Genomic DNA, 11,862 nt, shown 5'->3' with positions numbered 1-11,862 from the left:
GGGCCTCTCACTGTTGTGGCCTCTCCCATTTGCGGAGCACAGGCTCCGGACGCGCAGGCTCAGTGGCCGCCATGGCTCACGGGCCCAGCCGCTCCGCGGCATGTGGGATCTTCCCGAAACGGGGCACGAACCCGCGTCTCCCGCATCGGCAGGCGGACTCTCAAGCACTGCGCCACCGGGGAAGCCCAAGTACTCATTGTTTTTTTGCGGTACACGGGCCTCTCACTGCCGTGGCCTCTCCCGCTGCGGAGCACAGGCTCCAGACGCACGGGCTCAGTGGCCATGGCTCACGGGCCCAGCTGCTCTGCGGCATGTGGGATCCTCCCGGACCAGGACACGAACCGGCGTCCCCTGCATCGGCAGGCGGACTCTCAACCACTGTGCCACCAGGGAAGCCCTTCATTGTTTTTATAAATGCATAAACAATGGGATGAGACAATGGAAGAATTTACACAAACTACTTTCACAGAAAAGCTACCTAAGTTACTCAGTCGATGCTTTATATAGGGTTCATTGTATTATAGTTGCATAAAGGACAGTTCCATAGGCATTTGAAGTAGATCTGTTTATATATAAATATATAAACAAATTTATATGTAATACATACAGCATTTTACTTGAGTTAAATTAACTAGTTACAATAGCTTCAAAGCAACTGTTAATAATTTGCATTCAAATGAGAATATTGACTTTAACTTCAAACCTGTTGATTTGGAGTCAATTTTAATTAAATCTTATTTTTAATTAAGAAGGCACGTATTCTGCCTTAATAGATGTCAAATTTCAAAACACGACATGCCTACGCGAATCTACCCATGTTAAAGAGTGTTATCTCCTTTCTCTTTCATGCCAGGTATACGTTTGATCTAAGTAGGAAGACTCATATTCCAGAAGTATTCCTCAGTAAAATACTTAAGCCAACCCTGAAAAGCCTTGTTGAATGCTGCCACTCTGAAGACTCTACTGCCTGTTTCAATGCTAAGGTACAATGCGCTACATTTTCTTTATCAACTTTGCTATAGATCAAAGGTTGGCAAACTGCAGCTCATAGGGCAAATCTGGCCTGGTGTCTGTGATCTAAGAATGGTCTTACATTTTTAAATGCCCTAAAAATAATAATATCTCATTATCCATGATAATTATATAAGACTCCAACGTCAGTGTTCATAAAGTTTCACTGGCATATAGCTCTACTCAATGTTTATGGCTGCTTTTTTGCCATGGTGGCAGTTGAGTAGGTACAGCAGAGACTGTATAGGACTTACGAAGCTTAAAATATTTACAATCTGGTCTTATGTAGAAAATGTTAGCCAATATCTGATATAGATAATAAACACTCATCTTGATACATTGCATGGAGTTCTGATTTAACATCTCCCTGGACAGTGTTTCAAGACAAATAATTGTTTTCTTACAGGGCCCTCAATTGACGAGAGAACTATCTTCTTTCATTGAAAAGGGACAAGAACTGTGTGCCGATTATTCAGAAAACACATTTACTGAGTACAAGAAAAAGTAAGGGACTTGTTCTGGCTGATTCCTCCAAATTTATCAATAATCGTAGCCCAGTACTGCTATTTGAAGCAGAGTTGAAGACTTTAGATGTGCTAAGTCGAAAAGGAAGGCATCTCTTTATAAATAAGTGTTAACACTAAAACAATAGGCCATAATAATGAAAAGTTTTACTGGCTTCCTGGAAAATCTCTGTTGAGAAGATCATATCATTCTCAACTTGATTAATTTCTTAGATTCATTTCAAATCATTTTGAACAACACAGATCAAGCAAGCACAAATACAACCCCACAAAAAGACCTTTTTAAAGAATCCCAAAAGGATGACACTTTCTTCAGTGACCCCCATGAAGTCTACCTTAACAAAGCTCTAAAAGAAAAACAGCTGTGAAACCCTTAAGTTCAAAATGGTTATTTCCCAGTTATCAGGAAATTACATAATTAATAGATCATGGAGGCGTTATAGAATGTTACAGATAACGCAAGATCAAGTTCTCTGCCAACAGTTTTGAACTCCAGGCTTACACGGGGCAACTGAGTGATAATTTATATAATCTCAATACATTAAAAATGTTAATGCAGTAAAATTGACATTTTGAGTTTTGAAAGTAGAGAAGATGGAAACGATTGAGTCTAGGTATTTACAATCCCATACATGCCCTTTTTCTCCCTATCCTGTGAGTTCCTTCTGGTCTGACTTTCTTTCCCTCCCAGCTGGAACCAACTCTTGTCAATAACGCTTTTATAAGCAGGCTAGTCAACCTCACCCTCTTGTCCTTCCCCTGTATCCATTTTACTAATCCCAACTCCAGATAAACTTGGGTCTCTACTATTTCCCAATCCCACTACTGACTGGGCTGGCAAGTATTTCTTGGAGAAAGTCGTAAACCAGGCTGAGTCATAAACCATTATGAGGGTAGAGAGTTACCAAGATCATAGACCAATCAAACTGGGAGAGAATCAAGAGAATTCAGATCCTAGCACCGTCTTGAAAGGGAGATAGAGAGTTAGTTAATAGTAGAGCTAAAAACAAGAGCCAAAGTTTCTAACCTTTTTTGTGTTTTCTAGTATAGCTAGTTGAGAAGTAGGCAAACTGAAGGGAAAATTACATAAAATGAGGGAGAATACATGAAGGTGACAAAGTCCTGTAAGGGAAGTATTCTTTGAGGAGTTTGAAATCTTGAACTTGAGAGAAGATGAAAGGTCAGGGAGAACAGAGGAGGAACTCATCCATGCTGATTGATGCAACTGAGCGAATGAAAGAGGAAAGGCGGGAATTCAAATTCAGCAACAGTTTGTATGTTTACTTTCATGATCTAAAGAGACAGGTTTCACTTTCTAATCTCAAATTGAGGCACTAAAAATCATTCCACAGATATTAAGTTTTCTTAAGAAGGGCAACTAAATTTTCCTTTTTAGTTGCTAAAGATCTGACGTGGCTAACATTTTGCACTAGACATGTTTATAAAACACATCTAGTAAAACTTCACATAAAATTGGCCTTTCAGACTGGCAGAGAGGCTAAGAGGAAAACTGCCCGATGCCACAGAGACAGAACTCGAAGAGCTGGTTGACAAGCGCTCAGACTTTGCCTCCAAGTGTTGTTCTATAAACTCACCTCCTCTCTACTGCAATTCAGAGGTAAGAAAATTTAACCCTCTACTTAATCACTGCATAGTATTAAGAACTTATATAGTAAGATTTACTCATTTGTTATTGATTGCCTGTCCTATTCACGGAGAAATGTTTTGTTGGCCTTTTCAGATGCAGTAATCCATTTGTTTACATCCTCCATTTGACCCATTATTCTTCAGCAGTCATTTCAGAATGCTATATTAGAATAGTCAAAAAAGATAAAGAGAGCACTCCATTTCACTTTACAGCTAATTTGGAGGTATCAGCGACAATTCCAAGAATTTTGATGTCTCACCCATTCTATTTCTGCAATATAGAGGCAGGGTTAAGAACAACTCTATGCCATACCAAAATATTACTTCCTTTGCTCACCTCTTTCTAAAGTTCATGATATTAAGTTGTATCCCTTTTGGCCGGATTTAACTATTGTTGGTTTTGTTGTCTATTGGGAAGGAAACATTTATGATCCATTTTGGACCTACCACTTTTGCCTTTACATAAAAATAATTTAACTATAGTGTAGAAGTTAATACTACTTAGGCCAGTGATTTAATGCCAATCAGAAGTCCCTTTCTATAAGTTAAAGAATTTTTTCAAGAACTTACATGAATTTTTGTTCATCTAAACCATGAGAGCAACAAAGGCTGGTTTCATTTTATTATTCTATTATTTTTCTATTCTATTTCTATTACTATTCTATCAGAGCACATTTGATAATATCCAAAAACTTAATAAAAATCACAAAAGTTTATGTGTGAGAAGAAAACCTTGAAGCTCATTTAGTGTAATTTTTTACCCAGTTAATCCCTTCCACAGGTCATTCAACTTCCATTTAAATACAGTCAATCTATTTTCTCCTAGAGGTAGACTATTTCACTGCCCGGTAGCTTCATTTATGAGAACATTTTTCTATAAACTAAACCATGATATTCTCCTCATAATTTCTACTGAGTCTAGTCTGGCTTTCTCTACCAACTAGAAAATGTCTTTCTCTCTTCTCAGTAGAGGCTCTTTTATATTTGAAGTGGTTTTTGGAAAGTTAGACTGTGAAAAGCTGTTTGTGCCTTTGTTTTTGTTCTTTTAAGTTTTGGGTTATACGTACCCAATTCTCTTAACGTTTTAGTGAAGTTTTGTTTTTCACCGTATACTGCCAAACAAAGCCTTAAATTAACAAATAGAGCTACATCATATTGTTTGTCTTTCTTCTCTATACCCTTGAAGATTCTGATTTCTCCTCCAATTTCCATGTATACACTCCAATCCCAAACCTATTTGCCAACCTTGTTTGTAATAATTTGTAAAGTCAGAATTCCAGATGAAAAGGGTACAATACAAGCCTGTTCTTTAAATTCTGCTGAGAAATATATCATGTTCACCTTTCATTAAAATTCAAAACAAGTAAGATTCTAAACAAAAACTGAAAGATTTGGAGTATTAGGATATTTTGGTCATTATCGGCATTAAAACATTTAGCATAAGGCAACTAATTAGAACAGTTCCTTCCTGGACTACCAACTGGCTTTGGGTAATATAAATAGCTGCTTAGGCTGCCTTTTCCAGAAGGGGAAAAAAAAAAAGTCACCTTACCTAAAAGGTGTTTTCTATCAGCAGAATTTGCTCTGACGGTCTCATGCAGTCATCAAGAAAAAAAAAGCCTAAATCCTTTTCTTATATTCTGTCAAAAATACCACTTTTGTAACCCATCTCTAGTCCCATCATCTGTTCATCCAGAAACACACTTTTTTTTTGACCTCATACAAGACAAACTGAGCTTTACGCACAAAGCACATGCTTCCTTCAAGCCTCTTGCTTTTCATTTCTTTAATCTGCTTTTCACTACATTTTTCATTATAACACATTGCCATTTTAAAACTTTATTTTCAACAACCACGATGAGAAGGCAGTTTTGTAATGTTCTATTTTCTTGCTTTATAACCAGTAAATTAATAGCAGTGCTGCTGCTGAGTAGCCAGACTTTCCGTAATGGCTAAAGAACAGTGAGAGGAATGGAGTTGAGATACCCATGAACATTTGATTATTTAGAGCCCTCGGACGTTAGACCCGCTGGTGTTTGTTAGCCTTTTTGATTGTCTTTCTACATTAATCTCATTGTGAGGTAGGTGTGCTCACCTCTGCTTTCTGACTTAAATCTGCTAGAACAGCATTCACTTTAATTCTCAATGCTTAGTGTAAATATTTGTCCCATTTACCCTATAATTTGGATTATAATTTATCATTAAGTTTATCATTTAATCTCCTCGTCCAAATGCTTGACAGTTTCTTTTCCTTATAAGTAGTGCCCATCTACTACATTCACTCCAAGTCATTTATATCCAGGGATCCATTTCTGTCTGCCATTCTAAATATACTTGGCACAGTTGCTAGAAGAGTGGCAGAAGGGGCCTCTGAACCATACTAAATCAGTGTTTCATTACGTGGTCATCTACCCCTACCTACCCTCACCCTGATCTTGAAATGATCGGGAAATAGAACTTTAGATACTACTCCCCAGCTACTTTTCTCCTTCTCTTACAGCCAAGATTCTTGAAAGAACAGTATATACTCTCATTCCTTACACCTCTTATTAATTCCTCTACCCTTTGCAGTACGGCTTCTGATGCTACCGTACCACTAATGGCAAAGTCACACTGAAATCTTCTTGCTAAATCTAATAAACATTTTTCAGTCCTTATCTTACACGCCTTCTCTGCAAAACACTTGATACCCACGATTATTTTTCTTCTTGAAACAACTGTCACCTGCATTATCATATTCTACCTTTTTCCTTCTGACTCTTCCCTTCTCACTCTCTTTAGTATCGTCTTCCTCTCTACCTAGCCCTTAAGTTTCCATGTTTTCCAGAGTTTTTCCTTGATCCTTTTTCACTTTTCATGACATGACATTTTCCCTGAGTGTTCTCATCCATGGACATGCCTTCAATCTTCAGATCTCTACCTCTAGCCAGAATCTCTCCCCTCAGCACCAACATTTTTATCCAACTGTCCATGGGGGCTCTCTTGTCCCACAAGAAATTCAAACTCAACATGCCCAAAGTCTTTCCCCTAAAACCCCCTCTTATTTCCTAAATGTATAAATATTATCATTCACACATTGTCTAAAATGGAATCCTTGACTTCTATATACATTCAACTAAATTCCAAATCCTATCAATTCTAACTCTTCAATATCTCTCAGTAGATACCTTCTCCTACATTATCAGTACTCTTAGGCAATCTTTTGCGGGAATTACACACTTGGTCTCCCATCTCCAGTCTTCCTCCAGTGCCTCATACCCAATTCCATCTCTATACTGAGGTCAAAATAACCTATGCAAAGCACAACATGGTTAGTACATTCTAATTGCTCTCTGTTGCTTCTAAATTGAAGTCCAATTTTCTTTTTTAATCAAAGAATTTGGACCCTTGGTTTCCTCTCCAAAGTGATCATTACTTCTTGCTCCTCTTGTGTTGGTTCTCCTGAACTACTTGCAATTTTTCAAGTACATTAAAGTAGCTCTTACCTCAAGGTTTTGCACCTAATGACTCATCCTAGATTGCCCTATTCACACCCTATAACATGGCTCAATCTTTCATCAAGATTCTGGATTCAATTTAGACACCACCTCCTCTGGGAATCCTTCCCTGGCACCCAAGCTGTTATGCTTTAACATTCAGTGTACACCCAATAACTAGCACCTATTAACTATTGTCATTTTTTCCTGGAATACTGTAAACTCTTCAAGAGCAGGGACACTGTAAAACTAAATAAGGATGTGAAGGATGGTCAATTAAAAGTTCAATATAAAACTGCATTTTGACAAGAATCCTTTCCTCTCAACAAGGTTCAAAAAAAATTGTTATACCTTTTGAAATGACCTACTAGTCTACAAACAAAACACTCCATGATTTAAATAATTTTTTTCATTTCAGATTGATGCTGAAATGAATACCCTACAGTCCTGATGCATGTGTACTGTCTTAGGTAAGTACAGTTTTTAAAGCAAAGAACCCAGCTTTGTACAATGTATCTTTAAAATCATAATGGGAAGGAGACTATTTGTCCAAATTATTCTAACAATTATTTAAAGTCATTTTATGAGACTATTTTATGAGATGAGAATATTAAGCATATGGAAAAGTCAAGGAGCTTACGCAAGAATATACAAACAACTTCTGACAAATTTAGGACTAGAATTCAGATCCCCAGCATGGTACAATATCCATCTTAACCTCACATCTAAGATAATGAAGTATAGAGATCATTTCAGGGATTTTAATGCATTCAACAGAAAAAACTGAGTTCCAAGACAGAGACCATCAAGTCTTAAAGATAACATGGCAGGATTCTCAGAAGGAAAGCGGCATTCCTCAAATTAAAGCAACACTGTTGAAACAGTACCACTTGCTTCTTTCAGATATTACATTTTCACCCATTAAAAAATGCCTGGTAAAGATATTAAAAGTATAAAATAATTTCGATAGAACTCCATACTTTAAACTGAAGGTGACCTCAACTGTGCACATTTCTACAAAAATATTTTCTCTCTAGATTTAATTGTATTCATTTTAAAGATATTGCTTCTGAAATTTAAAAAAATGATTTAAAAAAGTGGTTTTGGTTTATCTCAGATCTTAAACAGCCTTTTCAATGATGTAAAATTTTAACTTTGCCGATTTACTGATATCTTTTCCTAAAATGATATGGAAGCAAAAGCCTTTGACTAATGAAATTCAAGCTTCCAACTATCAACAATATGAATCATTAGAAACAGCAAAAGAAAATTAACATTCTGAGAGGCACTGCAATGGAGATGATCAAGGAAACTCATTTTTGGAATCACCCAATCTGGATTAGAATCCCCTCTCCGTCTATCTTTATAAACTTAAACTGTACTACCTAGAGGTCAGTTCCCTTTTCTGTAAGAAGAAAATTGTAATATCTACTTCTCAGCATTGTTGTAATGATTAAGTGAAATGATTATGCATATAAAATTCCTAGAAAATAGTAGCAGTAATACTAGCAAAGTTGTTACTGCTGCCGCTTCTACTACTGATACAACTGTCGACTAAAGAAAAACATACAACCTGAAAGTTGTGAGTTATGTTTATTTGGGGACCTTACAGAGGACTATAGCCCAGGAGACAGCCTCTCAGATAGCTCTGAGGAGGTAAGGGAGGAGCCTGGATATATAGGGTTTTTTTTTTTTTTTTTTTTTTTTTTTTGCTCTACGCAGGCCTCTCGCTGTTGTGGCCTCTCCCGTTGCGGAGCACAGGCTCCGGACGCACAGGCTCAGCGGCCATGGCTCACGGGCCCAGCCGCTCCGCGGCACGGGGGATCTTCCCGGACCGGGGCATGAACCCGCGTCGCCGGCATCGGCAGGCGGACTCTCAACCACTGTGCCACCAGGGAAGCCCTATAGGAGTTTTTTTGCTGAAAAAACAAACATGAATTTGAACATCAAAGATTATTGCTAATCACAAAGAACAGACATCTCAAGTTAATGATTTTAGTTCTTTTCTATTATATGGGAAGGTGCAAGAATCTGGGGTCATTGAAATTATTGCTTTAGATATGCCTAGGGCCGGAATCCAGAGCACCGAAAGTTTTCTGTTTTTCCTCCATCCTGAATTCCCCTCAGGGCACACTGTCAGGACAGCTGCAGTGTCTGATGGCAGGCAACATTCTTTGTCTGAAATATGGATCTAAACTAAAACAAGTTTCCCTGCCTATATATTCTTGTGCTTTTGCATATGAATATTGTGTCTTAAAGGGAAAGTAAGTTCACTGAACTATTTCTGGAGAAAAAGGCTAAAGGCCACACCTGAAACTAATATGTTGTGTCACTTATACCTCAATTAAAAAATTGAAAGCAAAGTTACTTGAGTATAACTATTCTAGAGTTAAAAATAGTATCTGGTCTCTGTTGCTGCTAAACTAATCGTTTTCCCTCATTTAAATTAATTCAGTCTCCCTTCATCTCAATCCACATATAATCTATATAGAGTTAAAATCCCAATACACGGGCTTCCCTGGTGGCGCAGTGGTTGAGAGTCCGCCTGCCGATGCGGGGTACTTGGGTTCGTGCCCCGGTCCGGGAGGATCCCGCGTGCCGCGGAGCGGCTGGGCCCCTGAGCCATGGCCGCTGGGCCTGCGCGTCCGGAGCCTGTGCTCCGCAATGGGAGAGGCCGCAGCAGTGGGAGGCCCGTGTACCACAAAAAGAAAAAAATTAAAAAAAAAAAAAAAAAAAAATCCCAATACACAAGTAACCTCACCTCCCACACTTTGAGGTATCCCTAGCCTTAACAAGAATTCGAGTTGTTTGGAAAGCCATATAACTTCCCTTTGAATTTGTTTTCACTGGATTATGTTATTCTCTAGGAACTCAGTGCATGTTTTGGTGTCTCATGTATATTCATATTCTTTCAGTCCCTGGGAGCACAAATTGAAAGAGAAGGTATTTTAAGGCGAGGTAACACTAATTTGATAGTTTTTTTTAACCTAACAACTTTCTGAAATATTTAATGCTAGCTAAATCAACAGGTAAACTGTTTTTTTTCAGTGACAGATTAATGAAGGGTTCTAATATACTGATTCTTCTGGTTCTAGTCATTATCTTCTATAAATATGTTATCATTTCTCTCGCATTAGTCAATATTTTTCTATGGCCTTTAATTAGTCCTTCAATTTCTGCATCACCCAATTGTTTGGCCACCCAAACACATTTTGATCAGCTAGAAGGAAGCCCTAAAAATCACTCACATATTCCTTCCATAGGTTTCAAGCTCTATTTTACCCACTGCCTGTTTATTATAATCATAATCTGCAATTATAAAGGGTTGTTATATTTGGAGCAGTTATGTGGCTTTGAAAGAGCAAATTATACCTTGTTCACAAGGTTGTGGGACTGGGGCACTTGATGTCTAGAAATAATGATGCCATAACCTAAAAGTTCTATTAGGTTTCTAGAACACAGCCAGCAGATTATGATTCTTGGGTTCCAGGTAGAATTCTGTAGCTCTGTAGGACAATCCTGGATTCATTTAATTATCAGCAGTTGTGAGCTGCTCGGAATCCAGCACTTGACTCTGATTCCAAACTAAGTAGTGAGCACTTGTCTTCCCTCCCCCCTCTCCCCACAGACCAGCCTTTTCTTCATATCTTAAATTGCCGTAGAATATACCCAAGTTCTTCTATGGTTTTTCTTACTCTAACAATTATGCTCTTGATGACAGAAGTGGCACATTATTTAGCGTGAAGCATTCCTAAATCCATTAAACTAACTTTGGCCGGCTATGTATTTTTCACTGAAAGCCCACCCCACTCTAGAGATCTGAACAGCGTGTAGAAGCTGAAGCCTTTGTCTCAAGGTGTTCCCATCCTTAGGTACACCCACAATTCATGTCTTCCACTCAACAGCGTGATGCTATTTCATTCTTAACTAAAGCCTTTTTATAAAACGACTTGTCATCTTGACAGTTATTGGGCCCCTTAATCAATTTCTTCCAACCCCCAAGTTGACTGTGACCACATTTGCATGCCCCGTTGGAGAAGGAATTACTGTCTTTTAATAAATCCCACAAAGCCAGTTATCTTTCGCCCTCAGCTTTGGAAACAATTAGTGTTCCTTGGGTTGCCAACAGATAAAGGAGTTATAGCTCATGCTGGAGAATCGAGTCAGAGGGAAACTACTACTAGAATCACACTCAGCACAACTAGGTGCTGACACCACGAGAGAAACATATGAGGGAAGCGTGGAGGTGTCTCCTTTCTCATCCTCACTCCAAGGCATAAACTCATTGAGGTCAGTGAAAGATGGAATTTCTTGCGCTGTGCAAACAGAGTTATGATACAACTCTGCTGTAGTGTCTTGGAAAAGAAAATAAACAAGGGGGGAGACACATTAGCTTCATTACAAAGTAGAAGGTGATTTGATTAAAACCTCACACTCAGTGAGGTACTAAAATAACAACTGAACTATGATCTCAGTCTCATGACTGAGGGGCCTCATGTGCATTGGTTGTTTTTTTTCCGCTCTGGCAGTGATTATTCAAACTCATACATCAGAAACTTACATACACCATTAGTTCAAAGAGAAAAAAACTGTATGATGTACCTTAGCATAACAGTGATGGCTTTATATTCAGGCCTTGGGAATTTCTTACATTGACTCTGGACCCATCAGGCGGGCTGTAGTGGATACACGGGTCACAATAGACAGGTTTATCTTTATGCATAATAACCTGACCTTATATGCAACTGTTGAACTGTAGGATGATTGTCGCCCATTACCTCTGGTTTTCTAACATTTATTTCCATTATTCCCACAGACCTAGAGCTGGAACCACTCTGGGAATGACATGTGACGGCCTAACCTAAGCAAAACCAGAGCTCCTAGGGAGACAACTAGGATACTCCCTGCTTGTTGTCAGCTGCAATAGCCTCATACTACTGTTAATGTTAAGTATGATGATCTGTTAACAAAATAAACTGAACTATAGTGCAAACCATAAATGCTACTGAGCATGATGCTACCATGTTGATCTCCAGCACTATTCCTGTGACCTTCACAAAGACACTACAGGAGGCAGCCTCAGCCTCACAAGGCCCTGCTTTTTTCTAGATTTGCTGTGTCCTAAAAGATTCATAGCATAAGCATCCACTTTACACTTCCCAGCACACTGAGCTCCATGCCTTGATCGCCTCTCAGGCTTAATA

The 11,862-nt window shown here is 38.6% G+C and overlaps 1 protein-coding gene across 1 annotated transcript in view; it reads left to right on the top strand.

The window, feature by feature from the left end:
• The window catches only part of GC (GC vitamin D binding protein), a 35,868-nt gene extending 24,214 nt beyond the window's left edge, over positions 1 to 11,654 (top strand). The window contains exons 9-13 of the mRNA XM_007446106.1: positions 854 to 983; positions 1,418 to 1,515; positions 3,021 to 3,153; positions 7,077 to 7,128; positions 11,475 to 11,654. Coding sequence (XP_007446168.1) covers positions 854 to 983; positions 1,418 to 1,515; positions 3,021 to 3,153; positions 7,077 to 7,109 — 394 coding nt within the window. The 3' untranslated portion in view covers positions 7,110 to 7,128; positions 11,475 to 11,654. The remainder of the gene's footprint in view (positions 1 to 853; positions 984 to 1,417; positions 1,516 to 3,020; positions 3,154 to 7,076; positions 7,129 to 11,474) is intronic.
• Positions 11,655 to 11,862: the final 208 nt, after the last annotated feature.

Source organism: Lipotes vexillifer, unplaced genomic scaffold (genome assembly GCF_000442215.2).
Source record: "Lipotes vexillifer unplaced genomic scaffold, Lipotes_vexillifer_v1.1 scaffold933, whole genome shotgun sequence".
Classification (NCBI taxonomy): Eukaryota; Metazoa; Chordata; class Mammalia; order Artiodactyla; family Lipotidae; genus Lipotes; species Lipotes vexillifer.
The sequence above is the reverse complement of the archived record's forward strand: the minus strand, read 5'-3'. Positions and strand labels throughout refer to the sequence as shown.